Source organism: Leptodactylus fuscus, chromosome 1 (assembly GCF_031893055.1).
Source record: "Leptodactylus fuscus isolate aLepFus1 chromosome 1, aLepFus1.hap2, whole genome shotgun sequence".
Taxonomy (NCBI): domain Eukaryota; kingdom Metazoa; phylum Chordata; class Amphibia; order Anura; family Leptodactylidae; genus Leptodactylus; species Leptodactylus fuscus.
The window spans coordinates 15,693,854-15,713,718 of record NC_134265.1 but is presented as its reverse complement, the minus strand read 5'-3'; the positions used below and the strand labels follow the sequence as shown (position 1 = coordinate 15,713,718).

General features: G+C 45.4%; 3 protein-coding genes across 3 annotated transcripts in view; 2 read left to right on the top strand and 1 right to left on the bottom strand.

Annotated features, from left to right (window-relative positions):
- LOC142189546 (uncharacterized) overlaps positions 1–19,865 on the top strand; it is a 158,006-nt gene that overhangs the window by 87,825 nt on the left and 50,316 nt on the right. The window lies entirely within an intron of this gene.
- The window catches only part of LOC142191167 (uncharacterized), a 31,416-nt gene that overhangs the window by 3,003 nt on the left and 8,548 nt on the right, over positions 1–19,865 (top strand). The gene's annotated exons all lie outside the window — the stretch shown is intronic.
- On the bottom strand, positions 10,513–19,368 carry LOC142189547 (uncharacterized). The gene is made up of 11 exons (XM_075262160.1): positions 19,308–19,368; positions 18,503–18,640; positions 15,836–16,018; positions 15,634–15,757; positions 15,486–15,550; positions 15,285–15,393; positions 12,082–13,838; positions 11,698–11,800; positions 11,226–11,378; positions 10,998–11,177; positions 10,513–10,676 (listed from the first exon to the last, which is right to left on the bottom strand). Exons 2-11 carry the CDS (start codon positions 18,578–18,580, stop codon positions 10,513–10,515), a joined length of 2,916 nt encoding a protein of 971 aa, XP_075118261.1. The 5' UTR covers positions 18,581–18,640; positions 19,308–19,368.

Sequence of the window (19,865 nt, the reverse complement as noted above, 5' to 3'; positions counted from 1 at the left end):
TCTACTACCCAGGGCTAGAGATGGTTTGAACGGATTGATTTAAAAAAAATAAAAAATAAAATTTTGATTCTGAACAATTTGCATTACAATTTATACTGACTATAATGGCAGCTACCAAGCGAAAGTGAGGAACTAGGATCTAAAATCACGGATTACAAATAGGCAGTATAAAAATTCCAGGCAGAAAGAAAAAGGGTCTATTTTGTGGGGAGAGATTAGAGAGATAGTGGGTTTCAGACAGTCATAAGAAGATAGATCCTACTAACATTATAAAGGTGAAAGTGTGTGTTTGGATGTTTGTGTGTTTGGATGTTTGTGTGTTTGGATGTTTGTTCCGCAATCACACCTACACGGGCGAACGGATTTGTCTGAAAATGCGCACATACATACCTTGGGTCCCCTTGGCTACATGAAATTCCCGTACACCACCGCAATTCACTCCCGTGCCCGGTGCTTTTCACGGTTCAATTTGCTGCGGGACCTTGCACGCTGTAGGACCTGGGATGACATCATCCTAGCCCCTTCAGCAGCTCACCTGATTGGGTGCCGCTGCTCTATGTGGGCGGGGTTATCGTCCGGCCGCCGTCCACACCAACATAGCGTCTCTGAGAGGTCCGGAGCATCCTACACAAGGGCCTCTACTCTGGGGTAGCGACAAGTCCATACACTGCCCCACCTGTGTGGCCTCACCACGGGACCGCAGTACTCTGCTGCGGCCGGACAGGGGGTCGCCTGCGCCGCGCTCTGGAACGCCGGTTCGGCCAGCTGTCCCGCAGCGTCTGCCGTCTCTGGACACTACAAGTTGGAACATCGGTGCACGGGAAGCCCAGGGTGTGGTGAGGACGGGGCCACAGGTTGGTAGGGGGAAAGGGGACACACAGTCGACAGGGTCTGGTGGGGGGAAAAGGGGGCATGGGGTAGGTAAGACGGGGGAAGGGGGCATGGGGTAGGTAAGAAGGGGGCACGAGGTAGGAGGAAGGAGTGACCACATGGGGAAACAGGTGGGGACAAAGGGGGGTGGCGGGCGCCAGGAGGGAGACGAGGTAAAGAGTTCCAGCAGGGTGGGGGGGCATGGGGTAGGTAAGACGGGGGTAGAGGAAAAAAAGGGGGCACGGAGTAGGTAACACAGGAGAGGGGGCAAGATTGTAAGCCCTCGCGAGCTGGGCCCTCTACCCCACCGTGCCAGTCTGTCACTATTAGTATTATATCTACCTGTATATTCTGTGTATTGTGTGTAACCCCAAATGTAAAGCACCATGGAATTAATGGTGCTATATAAATAAATGGGGTTGGGGGGAAGGGGCCCTGTTCCTCGGGGGCAAAGGGGCACGGGGTAGGAGGAAGGAGTGACCACATGGGGAAGCGGGTAGGGAGAAAGTGGGGTGGCGGGAGCCAGGAGGGAGAGGAGGTAAACAGTTCCAGTGGGTCCCGAGGGTCCATGGACCCACAGGTGTAGGAAGGGCCCGCTGCTACCACAAGGCAAAGGAACAAGCCTGCGCACCACTCCAGGTGGGTCCCGCAGGGGGTCGGGGTTCCGCGGACGAAGACGCGGGTAAAAGCTAGTAGGAAATAATGGACAGATAATAACGTGGGGATTCAGGACTAGAGAAGAAGAATTAGGTTTAATTAAAGCAAGCAATAATCCCCGCACTTCCACTAATAAAGAAAGTTCAGCCGAATTTGCTGCAGGAGGAAGGTCTGCCTGTTCTCGCTTTGTCTGATAACCCCTTTAACCACTTCAGTATCGGGCCATTTTGTGGTCCAGGACCAGACACATTTTAGGTTTATTTTGCATGTGCAGGTTAGAGGGCTGTAACATTTTTCTCGTACGTCTCAGTCAAATTTTTGCGTCTTTTTTCGGGGACACATGGGCCTTTATTTTTATGTTGTTTTTATTTTCGAATGTGTTTACATTTTTTTTTTATATCTGGGGCAATATAAACAAAATAGGAGGGAAATTGTGTCTGGTTTTCACTTTTTTTTTTTTTTTTAAATTTAATAACAAAGTGTCACTGAAAAACTCTATAAAATAGTTTTTCCTCTCCGTTATGGTAATTTTATATTTTGTCTGGTGTTGTCGGGGGTGAGGCTATAATCTTTAATACCGGCAATTTATTGGCCTATTATTGTTTTTAATTTTTTAAAATTATTTTATTTAAATTTTTTTTTACTTTTTTATAAATTTTTATATATATATATATTTTATATATATATATATATATATATATATATATATATATATATATATATATACAGTCCTATGAAAAAGTTTGGGCACCCCTATTAATCTTAATCATTTTTAGTTCTAAATATTTTGGTATTTGCAACAGCCATTTCAGTTTGATATATCTAATAACTGATGGACACAGTAATATTTCAGGATTGAAATGAGGTTTATTGTACTAACAGAAAATGCGCAATATGCATTAAACCAAAATTTGACCGGTGCAAAAGTATGGGCACCTCAACAGAAAAGTGACATTAATATTTAGTAGATCCTCCTTTTGCAAAGATAACAGCCTCTAGTCGCTTCCTGTAGCTTTTAATCAGTTCCTGGATCCTGGATAAAGGTATTTTGGACAAACAATTCAAGTTCAGTTAAGTTAGATGGTCGCCGAGCATGGACAGCCCGCTTCAAATCATCCCACAGATGTTCAATGATATTCAGGTCTGGGGACTGGGATGGCCATTCCAGAACATTGTAATTGTTCCTCTGCATGAATGCCTGAGGATTTGGAGCGGTGTTTTGGATCATTGTCTTGCTGAAATATCCATCCCCGGCGTAACTTCAACTTCGTCACTGATTCTTGAACATTATTCTCAAGAATCTGCTGATACTGAGTGGAATCCATGCGACCCTCAACTTTAACAAGATTCCCGATGCCGGCATTGGCCACACAGCCCCAAAGCATGATGGAACCTCCACCAAATTTTACAGTGGGTAGCATGTGTTTTTCTTGGAATGCTGTTTCTTTTTGGACGCCATGCATAACGCCTTTTTTTATAACCAAACAACTCAATTTTTGTTTCCAAAATGAAGCTGCCTTGTCCAAATGTGCTTTTTCATACCTCAGGCAACTCTATTTGTGGCGTACGTGCAGAAACGGCTTCTTTCTCATCACTCTCCCATACAGCTTCTATTTGTGCAAAGTGCACTGTATAGTTGACCGATGCACAGTGACACCATCTGCAGCAAGATGATGCTGCAGCTCTTTGGAGGTGGTCTGTGGATTGTCCTTGACTGTTCTCACCATTCTTCTTCTCTGCCTTTCTGATATTTTTCTTGGCCTGCCACTTCTGGGCTTAACAAGAACTGTCCCTGTGGTCTTCCATTTCCTTACTATGTTCCTCACAGTGGAAACTGACAGGTTAAATCTCTGAGACAACGTTTTGTATCCTTCCCCTGAACAACTATGTTGAACAATCTTTGTTTTCAGATCATTTGAGAGCGGGCTGTCCATGTTCGGCGACCATCAAACTTAACTGAACTTGAATTGTTTTGTAGAAAGAAATGGTCCAAAATACCTTCATCCAGGATCCAGGAACTGATTAAAAGCTACAGGAAGCGACTAGAGGCTGTTATCTTTGCAAAAGGAGGATCTACTAAATATTAATGTCACTTTTCTGTTGAGGTGCCCATATTTTTGCACCGGTCAAATTTTGGTTTAATGCATATTGCGCATTTTCTGTTAGTACAATAAACCTCATTTCAATCCTGAAATATTACTGTGTCCATCAGTTATTAGATATATCAAACTGAAATGGCTGTTGCAAACACCAAAATATTTAGAACTAAAAATGATTAAGATTAATAGGGGTGCCCAAACTTTTTCATAGGACTGTATATATATATACGCTCCGCTCATTCTGAGCAGAGTGTATACTCAGTGTGAAGGCTCCGCCGCGGTTCCATAGGAAAGAATGGAAGCAGCCGGCACACAGCCTTAACCCCCAGCGCGCTGGCTGCGTCCATTCATTCTAAAGGGAGACTAGCTAACATCTCTAGTAGCTACTTACCTGCAGAGATGGCTGGTCCGGTGCCCGGTGTTCTCGTTCTTCTTCGCTTTGCTGCCCCCGCCTTCCAGGTTAGTGTAAAGAGCTAGGAAGAAGGCAGGGCTTGTGGCTTAGGAGAGTGTGGGCAGGTACTGGGAGGGGAAATGTCACGTCTCCCCGCCCTAGCAACAAGCCCCGCCTTCTTCCTAGCTCTTTAACACTAACCTGGGAGGCGGGGGCAGCAAGGCGAAGAAGAACAAGAACACTGGGCACCGGACCAGCCATCTCTGCAGGTAAGTGGACACCAGGGGGGACTAAGTAGCTAGAGGATTAAAAAAAATCCTTGGGCTACTTAGTGATTAAAAAAATCACTACCCAGCGTGGATTCTAACAATTGTTAGATTCCATGCTGTATAGTGAATAGGATTGTTTTTAAAATCTGATCTCCGATTAGTAAAAAATCCCATTGACTTGCATCGGGAACGGAATTAGAATCGAGATCGGGTTCGAATGAAAAATGATCGGAAATCGGATTTCAAAATCGATACTGAAAAGTCAAGATCGGCTCAACCCTAGCGGCTACGTGTACCTTTAGGGTGGCAGCAGAGAGCCCTTTGTCTAGGCCGTCCTGAAGGAAGTCCAGGATCACCCTCACTGGGGGATTGGAGGAGTCCACTTCATGATCAAGACACCAGGCGTTAAAGATGTTACCAATCCAATGGTAGTTCCGGTTTGTGGATTCAGCTCTGGCACTTGCAAGAGTCTTCAGGACGCCTTGAGACAGTCCTCTTTTCCTTAATAGGGACTGGTCAACCTCCAGGCTGTCAGGTTGAATCTCCTCAGATCCTAACATCTCAGCTCTCCTTGGGTCACCAGATCTCGGAGGGGGACAAGCCTCCAATACAAGCCTTGACTCATCCACATGAGCTGGGCAAACCAAGGCCTTTTCGGCCAGAACGGGATTATGGCAATTCCTGAGGCTTGGTCCTGTCTTATTTTCATCAATACCTTTGGTATGATGGGAATTGGAGGGAAGATGTAGAACAGCCTGAACCTCCATGGGATGGATGCATCCACTGCCTGCCAAGGGGTTGTCTTACTGGTACAGAGAGCAGAAGGTTTCCACCTTGGCGTTGAGTCGGGTTGCCATAAGATCGACCTCCAGGAGACCCCATCTCTGGACGATTTGTTGGAACACGTCTTGATTGAGAGACCATTCTCCTGATACAGGGATGCCCCAACTCAACTGATCTGCTACTATGTTCAGGGAGCCCTGGATGTGAATAGCGGATAATTGGGACAGGTTCTTCTCTGCCCATGAGAAAGATATCACTGACGGGTATTTACAAGGAGTACATCACAGAAGGAGTAAATAGTAATTAATAAAACTTAACTTTTAATAACAATATTAAAATCCAAATATCCCCAAAGCTTAAAATGATGGATTGGGGTGGTCTATAGATAAACTAACTGTGAGGGTATAATAACCAATCTGTTGTATAACCACATTCCCAATAATCGATACAATGTTTTTCAATTATTGCTGACCCTTGATAGTATGGTTATCCTTTAAAAACCCTGGTTAATGCCGCGCATGTCGGCAATCTGAGTACCGCGTCCTACCATCGGGCGCGGGAAGTGCAGTTGTCACTGCAAAACCTTTTTTGTTTTCCTACGAAAGGGTATCTTTAATTCCTCCTGATGAGCCGTTCCTACATGGTCCGGCGAAACGCGTAGAGGAGCTAACTCATACGGGACTAGTGGAGCTAGTGTCGAGTTGATTAGCCAGCCCAACTTCTGTAGGAAGGAGATGGCTATCTGGAGGTGATGATGAAGAACTGAAGAAGACTGAGCTTTTATGAGCCAGTCCTCGAGGTAGGGAACAACAAATAGGCCTTGCAGTCTGAGAGTGGCGGCAACCGGAGTGATCATCTTGGTGAAGACGTACGGGGCTGATGAAATGCCGAATGGGAGTGCAGTGAACTGTAAGTGCTCTCTGTGGCCGGATATGAGGACGGCGATCCGAAGATATTTTATGTGTGGTTGGTCAATAGGAATATGAAGATAGGCGTCTTTCAAGTCCAACGTGACCATGGCTTCGTCCTGCAGGAGAAAAGTGGTTACTGAGTCTATGGACTTCATCCTGAAAGGCTTCCTTTTGATGTAGTGATTGAGATATCTCAAGTCGATTATCATGCACCAGTCTCCTGTAGATTTTGGAACAAGAAAAACCGGTGAGTAGACCCCAGACCTATTTCTGAAGGAGGAACCCTTTCCAGAGCTCTCTTTGAGATGTACTCTGCCACTGATGTTTCTAGGCAGAACTGTTGTATAGCCAGAAGCGACCGGGTGAGAATAAATCGGTTGAAAGGAGGCTGGGTGAACTCTATTGCATATCCTTGATGGATGACTTGAAGGACCCATGCATCCGAGATGTTTTGACGCCATGCAGCAGAAAAGAGGGAAAGCCGACCCCCTACCAGAGGATTGGCCACAGAGAGAGGCATCCCATCATAAACTTGATTTCTTTTTGGGCTCTTCTTCTTCTGCCTCTTGCAGCTTTAGGGAGCGACTTACCTCTACCCTCGGCTAGCCCCTCCATCAGATCATCTAGCCCCCAGCCAAAAACCTTCCCTGGCTCGAAGGGGAGGGAGTACAATGCAAATTTTGAGGCGGCGTCCAACCTCCAGGGCTTGAGCAACAAGGGCCTCCTGGCGGCGTTGGTCAGAGCCATGGATTTTGAAGCAAGCTTGAGCTGCTGTCTTGATGCCTCCCTGAGGTAATCCGATGCAAGATGTAAATCGCCTATGGAGGCAAGGATGTCATCACGATTCACCCCGGAGTCGTTGTCACGTTCCAAACGATCAAGATGAGCTCGCAGATTATCAGCCACTTCAATGGTGGCGATGGCCACTGACGCTTGGGCGGATGCGGAAGCATAGGCTTTCTTCAGGGTGAAATCTACCCTTCTATCCAGGAGATCCTGGAGATTAGAGCCATCATCCAGGAGAATGACGGTCCGACGAGATAACTTGGAGACAGCCAAGTCCACCTTGGGGGGGGCCCCAACGCTCCAACTGTGATGGATTAATAGGGTAGACTGACTTAAAGGCTCTTCATGTTACATAGGCCTTCTCTGGCTGCTTCCATTCTTGTTCCATTAGACTGGCCATGGAGGTGTCCACTTGAAAGGCCCTCCACCCTCCAAAGGTGGACGCGGAGGCTTCCACTTCAACATCTTGGTACCACAACCGGATGGACTTTAGCAGCCTGTGGGTTTTATCCCGATGGAAGATAGGTCTGCTGGAACCAGAGGATTGTTCATCCGAAGATACAGCTTCGTCCTCAACATGGAGCCTCTCCATGGAGGGTAGTGAAACAGAACGCCTCTCCAGCCATTGCTTCTTCGTGAGCTGAAATAGGGATGTACGGATATCTTTAAGAGGATCATCCTGCAACAAAGGAAGGATGTTTTAAAAGTCAAGTGGAAAAAAGGTTTCCCAGGCCACCGTACTCACCATGTACTCCTTGACCCATGCCACATCATCTGTAGTGGAGGCTTTCTCCCGGCAACGCGAATAGTGGTAGCCTAATCAAAAATGGCAATTAGAATCCCCGTTATAAGAGGAAGGAAAAGACAAAAGACCGCCACCTACCCTCAGGGAGCGGAATGTCACAATCAACACAAGGCAGACGCCTTCTTTTAGTAGGCCTTTTCCTCCTACCACGGTCACATGGTGGTGTAGTGGAAGATGACATGATTGCCCAGATGAAACACTGGTGAAAGTCACCTGTGCAGAAACAGACATGGGTAAGGAGCAACTTATAGGCTGGAAAGGCACAGCAAGGTTTACCTTTAAGATTAGAGCAGAACTTGCTACTTGGAGCACAGCAATTGACTTGCAAGGCAAAGTAGAAAAAACCTAGATACACTAGGGAACCCGCCAGTAAACTAGAGGGCAAAAAGCCCTGCGGCTTGCTTCCTTTTGAAGCTGCTGGCCAGAAGAGGCGGGGCTAAATGAGCGCACAACCATACGCTTATTAATTTAATTCTTTGATTAAAATATGCTCCTCAAATCCTCTCCACAACTCCCCTTAAGGCTCCGACACCCTTAAATGGCAAATGGAGCAGGGAGACAGGCAAAACATCTATGAGCGCTTCCGGCCTTGCTGCCAGAAGCGCCAGGGCCGCAGCGGAAGTGTGCGCCCGCAAGAGAATCCGGCCGGAACCCAGCCGCAGCAAGATAGTTCCCTGTGCCGGCACACTGCACGGCGCGGCAGTCACAAGCGTGGCAGAGAGATTGACGGCCACCGACTACCCCGGAGGGCATCGAATAACCAAGGATCATGTAAGTAGACATGCACAAAGAGTATAGACAGTATGGCTGCCGAGAGAGAGAGGAGGGAGGGAGGACAGAGAGAAACTCTTACAGACCTCTGCTTTCTCCTACAGAGAGGAGAAAAGAAGAAAGAAATGAGTAAGCAAGAAAAAAAAAGGAGCCACGACCCTGGTAAGCACCTGGTGCTGACCCCGTAAGAGGACACAGCGTCCTCTCCACCTGTCCTGGTCCACACAGGACAGAAAAAACACGTAGGGGGGAGGAAGCTGTGCTCTTTTAAGGGATCTAACCATGTGAATTCAATACTGGCTAATTAAAATTCCACCTGTCCTACCAGCACACAGGGGCAGAAAATACCCCAGTTGTGCCGCTGGTAGGGACGACAGGGAAACAGTCATTTTAATTGCGGAAATCTAGCCAAAGAGAGACAAAGGAAGGGTCTGCCATCTGGTTAGAAGTGCATGTATTTGGCTAAAGAGTGGAGGGTAGTTAGGGCGGTGTAGCAGGGGGAATGATTTTGTGAGTTGGAAATCCAGGTAAGGAGTCCTGCCACTTGTACGGGAACCTTGCAGTACTTTACCCTCCACATGAATCATGCGGAAACCACACGGACTCCATTATAGTCTATGGGGTCCGTGTGGTTTCTTTGCTAACTGCTTTTTAATGCATATAGGTTTCTGTTCGGCGGGGGGACGGTACTGAATACCAAATGCAGATGTGAACTGGGCCTCAGAAGGGCATGGAGATTAGGGAGAGTTATATGGTGGTTGGTCAGGATCATAAACACATCCTCTGCAAATAGTGAAGTTTGAGTTCTCTATCTGTTCCCTAACTTTTATCCTACTTATATTGGACATGGAGGAGACATCTATAATATCAGTCGTCTTCCTAATATTACCCTGACCTTGTTGACAAGGGACAAGCCTGACCCAATCTTTATGTAATAGGGAGGGAAGGCAGATATCAAGTCTTTAACCCAGCATCTTGTTTAACAGTTTAAGATTCATTCAAAAAGCGCTATGGGTCGGTAGTTGTTGTTGTCTAGATGGCCTTACCCAGGTTTAGGGATGAGGGTAAGGAAAGAGTAGGAAAGCGAGTTAGGGATGGGAGCCCGTTCATGGAAGATGTTGAACAAGTAGGTTAGACAAGGGACAAGTTGCGCTCCAAAGACTTTATAATAGAGGTATGTTAATGCGTTGGGGCTTGAGTGATTTCCCGTTAGGGAGGTTCTTAATTAGTTGTTCTACTTCGTCCGCAGCTTATTCAGGAAAGCGAATCCTGCAGGAGTGAGGGAGGGCAAATCGCAATATTTCAAATATGTGAACAGGACTTCATCCTATGGAACATGTTAATTAATTAAGGAGACCTCTCGGTTGTATGGGCTGTTCAGTACGACGTAACTGGGAACATAGTCCATCAAGCAGGAATTTTCATTGTGTTTCAACTGAGACCCTAAAGCTTTAAAGTGTCCCCACATTACGGATTTATGAGCCTCCCAAGGCATTACCTACATGAAGCCAATCCCTCATTAAGCTCAAAAAAGTGGTAAGTTGGGAGCTTAGTTGCCCACTCGTCAGCACCCTTCTGGAGATTGCTTCATTGAGCCGCAAGTGACAGACTCTGGTGCACACACCATGAGTAGACTGGTAAATCATCACAGGAGAGTGGTGTGACCATGGAGAAGTTTATTTGAATGTGTACCCTATGGGGAGGGGAATAAAAGTTACACGGTTTGTCTGTGGGGTGGTTAATTCGCCACATATCGTACATGGAGTTGTCAGAATTATCAGTTCTGACGCTGTGACTAAGTTTTCCTTGCCGACCTGAGAAGTGTTTGTATGTAAGAGATTCTCTGTAGGGTTGAGCCGATCTTCAGATTTCAGGATCAATTTTAAAATCCGATTTCCGATCATTTTGCAGCCGATCCCGATCCTAATGCAAGTCAACGGGATTTTTTTTTCAAAAGCTATGAAAAGTTACCAAAAAATACATACAAGTTCTTGGAATGCATAGAAAGAGCAAGGGAACACTTAAATAAAACATTGTTTTTTAATCACTACACAGTCCAAAATTGAAGCACATGAGCCTCTGAAAAATTGTAACCTATACAAAAAAAATTTTATGTGCAGGAGGAGCTACAGAAAAATCAATGAGACATTTTGTAACAACATAAATTTCTTTATAATGCCGTATCTGCCAATGGTGCGTTATAGCCCTTCTCAATCCAGGCCTCGTTCATCTTTATGAAACTCAGGCGATCGACATTGTCAGCAGAGAGTCCTGTCCGAAGCTCTGTGACAACACCACCAGCAGTGCTGAACAGTCGTTCTGAGAAGACACTAGCTGCAGGACAGGAATGTAACCCCAGGGCATACTGGGCAAGTTCAGGCCACATTTCCAGCTTTGACACCCAGTAGTCCAGCAGGAAAGACTCTTGTGGTAAGATGTCTATGTGCGTTTTCATATAGTCTTGCACCTGTAACAAAAAATGCTGTCTCTGGTCTGATACCTCTACATTTAATGTTGCAGTAGTAGGCCTCAACAAAGACAGCCAAGCACTAGCCATTATGCCCACACTTCCCTTGCAACGGGCTGTGCTTCTGTCTCTGGGACCACCACGGCGTTGTGAACGGTGTGCAGGAGTTGGAGATGATCTTGTCTCACTGTTTTCTGTAGAAAATGTGTCCATTAAGTTGTCCAGCAGTCTTTGATGGTACATATCGATATCCCTATAAGCCTGTGGTGTGATGGACATGAAGCGCGAAACTTTATCCCTGAAGCGAGGATCAAGTAGGGTTGCCACCCAGTATTCAGGATCTGCCAGGATGTTTTTCACACATTTATCTTCCAGAAGACAATTAAGCATGAAATGACACATGTGTGCCAATGTACCTGGTGGCGATTCATCACTGTCCAACTCATCTAAGCGGACTATAGTCTCTTCTGCATCCCCCCATCCACGGACAATGCCTGTTGACTGCTGGAATGACTCCTCCTCAGTGACATCAATCTCATGATCAAAATCGTCCTCATCATCCTCCTCCTCTGAATAAGTACCCACAGAGGCTATTCGAGTCTGTGACCCAGTCTCCAACCATTGCCTGATCTGTCCAGCCCTGGAGTCATGGTGGCCATGGCGGTCTTCTAAGTCCTGTCTGTCTTCAAAGACAATTTCCTCCTCTGTTGGACATGCTTGATCCCTCAAAGTTATGAGGCTGTCTTTCAATGTGCACAAAAGTGGCACAGTCATGCTGACGCTGGTGTTGTTTGCGCTGACCACTTTTGTGCAGTATTCTAGACACTGAAGAACCAAACAGACGTCATGCAGCTGTGCCCATTCCACAGCCATAAGATGGAGGCTTACTGGGGGAATATTTGCACGTCGGGTCCCTCTCGTCATTAAAAGATCGATTATTGCTTGCTTCTGTTCGACAAACCTCTGCAACATATGCAATGTGGAATTCCACCTGGTGGGGACATCACATATGAGCCTGTGAACGGGCAAGCGGTGTTTGTGCTGAAACTGAGCCATGAGAGATGAAGCTACCTTGGACCGTCGTATATGGGCACACAATGTTCGTACTTTGTCAATCAGGGGTGCAAGATCGGGATAGTGTTTCAAGAACGCTTGCACCACCAAATTGAATACATGCGCAAGGCAAGGTATATGTGTCAATGGGAACAAATTCAGGGCCGCCACCAAATTTCTACCATTGTCGCAGACCACGTTGCCTATTTTGAGGTCTACTGGACCAAACCATAACTCAGTTTCAGCAAGTATAGCATCTTTAATGTTTTTGGCAGTGTGACTCAGTTCCCCTAAACTAATTAATTTCAGTACTGCTTGTTGCCTTCGCCCACTAGCACGCCGATACAAATGAGGTGCATTGCCAGCTCCATGATTTGGTGGAGGTTCTGGTGTGGAAGTCATTCTGTCCCCAGAACTCTCAGGAAATGAAGTTTCCGAATTTGTTGATGGGGAAGTTGGAACCCCCAATGACTTAACAACCCTCCTTGGTGTTGGAAGAACAGACGACAAACTGCCATCAACATTTTGACACGGGTCAAAAATGTTGACCCAATGTGCGGTCAGAGATAGATAGTGGCCCTGCCCATGCTGGCTAGTCCACGTGTCCGTTGTCAAATGCACACATCCACTAACAGATTGCTTTAGGGCACGCTTTATCTGTTGCTTGACATGCTCCTGTAAGTCAGGGACCGCCTTTCGTGAAAAGTAATGGCGGTTGGGTACAACATATTGGGGCACAGCATGGGCCATGAGGGAGCGAAAAGCCTTTGATTCCACAAAGCGGAAAGGGACCATTTCCAAGGCCAGTAGTTTTGAAATGCTGTAGGTAAGCAGCTTAGCATGCTCATGTGTGGCTGGATAGGTTTTCTTCCTTTCCATTACTTGTTGGAGGGTGGGCTGAATAGTAGAGCCAGAAAGAGAGGAACATGTTGGAGCAATTGACATGGGAAATTCTGACGTGGCTCTTTGGCCAGTGGTTCCTGTAATTCTTTTATGCCAATTGTTTGACTGCTGTCCAGCACTGCTGCCTGGCGCACATGAAGTTGGTGTGTACGTGACACCGGCAATGGAAAAGGAGGTGGAAGAACTAGCCAAAGCTCGTGGTGGATCAACGTTCACAGGCACATCCCTCTCTTCACTTTCTTGTTGTTTAAATATTTTAAAAAGTGATGGGTGTACAGATTTCAGATGCCTAGGCATAGCATTTGTATTGAGGTGCCTAATGTCCTTGCCTCGGCTAAGTGACTGCTCGCAAGTCTTGCATATCACCCTCGTTGGGTCATTTTTATCTTTTGTGAAATATAACCACACAGTTTGTTTGGAGCCTTTCTTTTTTGGATTAGCACTTTTAGGCGCTTTGGGTTGCACAATCGAGGCGGGAGTAGTGTTTACTGGTCTGTGTGTTATAACTGGGATTTGTGAATTAAGTGGATGACGTTTTGGTAGCACTGGCAAAGGAACATGAACCTCATCATCAGAAGTAGTTCCCTGATACTCTTCACATTCTGGACATGAATATGGCTTCTCTCCGGTGTGAATTCTCTGCTGTTTAACAAGGTCTAATTGGTGAATAAAGCCCTTACCACATTGTGAACATGACAATACAGACTGTCCTTTGTGAATTTTTTGATGACTCGCTAGATTTGATTTAGCACTATAACATTTGCCACATTGTGAACATGAATATGGCTCCTCTCCAGTGTGACTCCTCAGATGTCTAACAAGATTTGATTGCCTACTAAAACTTTTCATACATTCTGAACATGAAAAAGACTTCTCTCCTATGTGAGCTCTTTGATGTTTTCTCCTTTTCTGACTTTCATTTTGCTTCCCAGTCTGTGATGAATCAGAAGATTGGGATGAGGGTATATCTGGGGTAATGACATGTTCTTCATATGGATCTTGTGTGAGACCATTATCCTCTGCTGTATAATTTGTAGATATCAGATGTCCCTCTGAGATCCCGGTACAGTCATCTGTCAATAATAAAGCAAATTTTATTTTACAAATTTATTTTTCCTCTAAGGGAGGCGGTCAGCTTGTTTGGGATCGCAAAACCATGACCATGTGGTTATGCAAATGTATAGGACCCAAACTTATGTGCAATGAGGAGAGGTATGCGGACATAATACACATATGTCGGACATCTGCAGGGAACTATGATGAGCGGACCTTCGACCACTTCTACCACTGTTTTGCTCTAATTCTGGGGATGGGAGGCAGTAACCTATAAAAACTTAGGACCCTAAACCCTGGTGGTTTAGTGGCCCAAGCCCGCTGACAGGTAGCCTTGAAAATTAAATTGATATTCTATAACTTTTTAAAGGGATTCTACCACTAAAACGCAGTTTTTTCTGCTTTAGACATCAGAATAGCTTTTAGAAAGGCTATTCGTCTCTTACCTTTAGACGCGGTCTCCACCGCGCCGTTCCTTAGAAATACCGTTTTTACTGGTATGCTAATGAGTTCTCCGCAGCAATGAGGGCAAGCCCCAGTGCTCAAACGGCGATGGGAGCGTCCCCGCTGCTGCAGCCCCGCCTCTTCTGTCTTCATTTTTGGGAGGCTGCTCTTGCTCTTGTAATTCAATACAGGAGCCTATTGTGCAGGAGTTGGAAGTTGGACCAACAGAAGACAGAAGAGGCGGGGTTGCAGCTGAAGATGGAGGTGGCGCTGGAGTTCTCGGGCAGCAGGGGGACGTCCCCATCACCGTTTGAGCGCTGGGGCCTGCCCTCATTTCTGAGAAGTCCCAGACCATGGTCATATCCACTGATAACAGATGTCACCATGGAAGGTTAGAGAAAATCTTTAAAACTCAGAAAGTTTGTAATTCTTTATATTTGGAAAAATGTTTAACTTTTAATTCTCTACAAATCTAAATATGGCTACATTATAAGGGAAAAAACCCTTTAAGTATGAACTTTGCTACATCTGTATCTGCTGTACAATAGACTCGGCAACCATTACACTTATCATCTAATCTTAATTTTGACCCTCGTTCAGTTTATCTAATGTGTCCTCCGAATTACCTGTACCATCTCCAAGTGGGCCCCAGATATACCACTGACTGGACCAAAGATCCTAAATAAGGTCCCCACACAAACCAATGGTAACTACCCCAAACTGCATCCCGGATGATGAAGAAATTGTCCTTGTTCACATATTGTTACATCACATAGAGATATATTGTATGTCCATATTCCAGTAGTATTTTCTATCCTATTCTATCTGCCCTGTGTGTCTGATCACCTATAACTTATCACATTGTCATCCATATTTAATTTCCATTTTGGCTGAATGGGGGGAAAATACAGTTAAAAAAATCTAATAGAACACGGAGCTGAAAAACTACACAAAATTGTAGCAGTCAATAAATAAGAAGAATATAAGACTGTTCTGTGCTTTATATAGTGGTGACTCCTCACCTGGGCGGTCCCCGGTAGGAATGTCCTCCTCACACTCCTCATCACCACTCACATAGGGCTCGTCTTTTATTGTTATGGTCAAAACATTGTCCAGATCTTTATCCTGAAGCTGGGAAATAAATAATGTAAGCCAGCGAAAAGGGAAAGAGACACAAGGACTTCACAGCCCGTCTACTCATCATAGGGAATATCTCCATCTACCTGATCATCCTGTGGAAGAAGAGGACTGGGACATCTCTCCGGTGTTGTCCTCTTACTGGATCTACCTGTAGGAAACACAGACAGGGACTGAATTCATTCTGTACATACAAATAATGGAAGTCCATGTGTATATAGTCATGTCTATTACCTGCTGATGTGAGGGGCTGGTGGTCCTCCATCATCACCTCCTTGTACAGATCCTTGTGTCCTTCTAAATACTCCCACTCCTCCATGGAGAAATAGACAGCGACATCCTGACACCTTATAGGAACCTGACAACACAATGATACAGTCATCACCCCGACCCCTCCAGTTACTGTATAATGTCCCAGCATTCCCAGCAGTGTCACCTCTCCAGTCAGCAGCTCCAGCATCTTGTTGATGAGTTCTAGGATCTTCTGTCCATTGATCTCCTCCTGTATTGGGGGATGAGGGGAAGGCCTTGGGCTCTGGCTCCATCCTCCATCTGACTCATAGTTATGGATCTTGGAAATGCCACCATCCCCCGATGTTTTCTTCACTATTTTGTAATCCTGTGAATTGAAAAAGACATTAAAGGAACTGACGCCAATGGCCCTGATTTACTATTACTTCGCTAGACAATCTGAACATACACCAGATTTATCACAGTGACTGATTCTGGATGACAAAGAAGAGAAAAGGACGACATGATGGAAACCTTTATATATGTTACACAAGAGAAGAAACTAAATGCAAGAAAAGGGGGTATAATAAAATGTTCAATTATATAAATCTAAGTATAATAATTCTCCAATTTAATTGCCCCCCTTCATTCGCCACCAATTTAAGGTCCCCCTTCATCTGCCACTAATTTAATGCCCCGGAAAAAGTGATGGGTCAATCACTCTTGGGGTAACTAAATATTAAAAAGTTAACCTTTATTGATATCATAGTTAAAAGATAAGAAAAACTCCCTATTAAAAGACCAAACCAGCATTGAGAATTTGAGTGGTCTGAAGTAGGGTCAATGTGTAAGAAGTATATTATGTATTTACTGGATGTAGGTCTCGGAAACTGACACCACCATGAGCCCCCTCTCCAAAGCCACCGAAACTACAAATGTATGTAATAGAGTCTGGTCCACACAAGTCAGATAACTTAGATTAACATTTTAATATTTAGTTACCCCAAGAGTGATTGACCCTTCACTTTTTCCTCATTTTTCTGAATTATTTTAGGGGGTAATATATCCAATCCAATTATTTAATATTTTTTTCTTTGTGCCCCCCTTCATCTGCCCCCAGTTTAATGTCCCCCTTCCTCTGCCCCAGTTTATTTGCTCCCTTACATCTTCCACCAGCTTAATACCCCCTTCATCTGCCCCCAGCTTAATGCCCCCTCTTCATCTGCCCCCAGTTTTATGTCTCCCTTCCTCGGCCCCAGTTTATTTACTCCCCTACATCTTCCACCAGCTTAATGCCCCCTTCATCTGCCCCAAGCTTAATGCTCCCCCTTCATCTGCCCCAGTTTATTTACTCCCCTACATCTTCCCCCAGCTTAATGCCCCCTTTATCTGCCCCCAGCTTAATGTCCCCCTTTATTTCTCCCCAGTCTAATGTCCCCCCCAAAGTTTAAGGCTTAGTTCACACGTAAATAACCAGTGGCTTATTTTGGCACCAGAAAAAAAACGCTTCCGAATTAGGAAGCGTTTTTTTGACCTTGACACGCTTTTTGTGGAGCGTTTTTTTTGTAAAAACCGCTTCCAGGTGGTTTTCCCATCCTTTAAGAGGACGGGCTGCAAAAAACGTGTCGCGTTTTTTACCGCAAGTTTTTTTGTAAAAACATGATACTTTTTTTGTAAAAAAATGTGTGGTAAAAAAACGCTTCCCATTCACTTCACGGAAAACGCCTGAAGAAAGGTAATGTCGCTTCTTTTTCCCTGCTAGCAGTCTACATAGACTAACATTGTATGGAGGAGGATTATGACGTGGATTCCGCTGTCAAAATCCTCCTCCATGTCCCCGTGTGAACTAGCCCTAACATAATAAAATCGCTGATACTGATCACTGATTAATGTCATCACATCTTGCTTACAGATCCCGGGGGCCAGAGCATAGGGAGCGTAACAATGGTGAGGTAGGGGCTATTTGCTCCTGCTTCACCACTGTATTCAACTCATCTGCGTCCTCTCTAGACGCAGATGAGTTGAATCTGGGACATACCTTCCCGCCGCAGGACATATCCAGAATCTGGGACTGTCCTGCAGAATCTAGTATGGTTGAGAGGTATGTCATCATATTAGGTCAGATCTTCACATTTCCTGCTGTTCTTCTCCATCACTAGGAAGATCAGGATGCTCTTAGGGTATGTTCACATGGCGGAAAATGGATTCTGTGCGTGAACATACCGCACCTGGTATCCCGTTACAGCATCAGGAGGGAGTCTCGCGCGGCGGCTGAGTCAGCCACGGAATCCACGGCAAGATAGGTCCGCAACACGGTGCCCACAGGGTGAGCGACCCAGTGGTCTGGCAACACCCCTGCCACCAGACTAAGCCCCCAAGCTCTGGGTCACACCACCCCATGGGCACAGCGCCACAGGAGCAGCAGACACCATGTGAACAGATCTCAAAAATTCACCTTACCATATTGCCCCAGTCAGAGGACTGAGAGCTGGTAGGTGGGTCTCTTTTTGCAGCTGGGAGGATTACTGAATAAAAGGTATGTCTGGAATAACATTTTTTTTTTTTTTGTAGCTTGCGAGCCCCATTTAAGGATCACCATGTACTTTTTTCCCTCTATGACTAGGTCTTTGTAGAATGGGAGCAAATCAACAAGCACGGGGGGGGGGGAACATACAAACTCCTAGCAGATGTTCTTCCTGGTGGGATTGGAACCCAGGGCTCCAGCGCTGCAAGGCGGCAGTGCTAACCACTGAGCCACTGTGTTGCCCCTGTAATAGCCTTTCTAATATATGCTTAGTAAAAAATCACGATAGCCAATGACAGAGCCCCTTTAAATCCCCCAATAAATCCCATAGAAATCTAATAAGGTCACCTCTCCGGTCAGCAGGTAGATGATCTCCAAGGTGAAGTCTAATAATCTTCTGCTGATCTCATTCCCGTCCTTGTCCATCCTTGGTGGGTTGTTGAGGAGAAGGAGCGTTCTGTGTTGGATGAACTGGAGGATCCAGCCCTGCAGGCGGCCATAGAAAGACAGGAGAGGCTCTGAATACTACAGGGGTGTAAGTCCAGGTCCGGACACCTGTGGTCAGGCTGGGAATTGTAGTCATAGTACAGAGGCTGTAACGTAACGCTCTACGATAGTCTGAGGACACGGGATGGACACACGACATATATATAGTATACAGTACAGGGGTATGTGTATAACTATATATGTGTGTGTGTGTGTGTGTGTGTATATAGTATACAGTACAATGCTGTGTGTGTATATAGTATAATACTGTGTATATATATACAGTATACAGTACAATGCTGTGTGTGTATATAGTATAATACTGTGTATATATATACAGTATACAGTACAGTGCTGTGTATATATATATATATATGGTATAATACAGACAAGCCTATCACAATTCCTAATGCACAAAATTGTCTGAACACTGTATAAGCAATGCCGCCCCTGCTACCTCTTGTGTTCCCCCCCTCTACCTCATAGATTGTAAGCTCTTTTGAGCAGGGCCCTCAGTCCCATTGTGTGAAATGACGTTCTTTGTTATGTATGTCTGTATCTGAACCCTATAAATTGTACAGCGCTGCGGAATATGTTGGCGCTATATAAATAAAATGTATTATTATTATTATTAATACAGTATATACAGTATACACGTCTCTTTTACCTTCTCAGTCTTAGTCAATCGCTCCGGAAACTTCTGCCCCTACACAGCCTGGAGCCTGACTCCTCCCACACATGTGGCTGATCACATGACTGTGACATCATCCAGGTCCTGTCTCCCCGTGTGATGTGGTATCTTCCCCTGCACTCTCAGGTATGTGGCTATGTATGGACTTGGGGTTTCCTTGGAGGGTCCTCGTTTTCAGGTCCTCTCCGCGGTCACCTGACGCTCGGTTCTGTCGGTTTATTATTATTGATAGTTCGGTGACATCACCTGAGTGCAGTGAATGGCAATGAGGAAGTTGCTCAGCGATCTCCGTCTGTCTATAGGGTTACTCTATTTAGTTTGTTCTATAGGTATCAGTAGGGGCAAGACCCCAACCAATGTCACCGCTTGGTCTCTATAGGTCAGTGATGGAGAACCTTTTTGATACCGAGTGCCCAAACTGCAACCCAAAACCCAATAAATTATCTCGGAGTGCCAACATGGTAATGTAACCGCAATACTGTGCGGATCCACAAATTACAATCATGTGACTGGGGCTTTACAGAGCTTGTACTG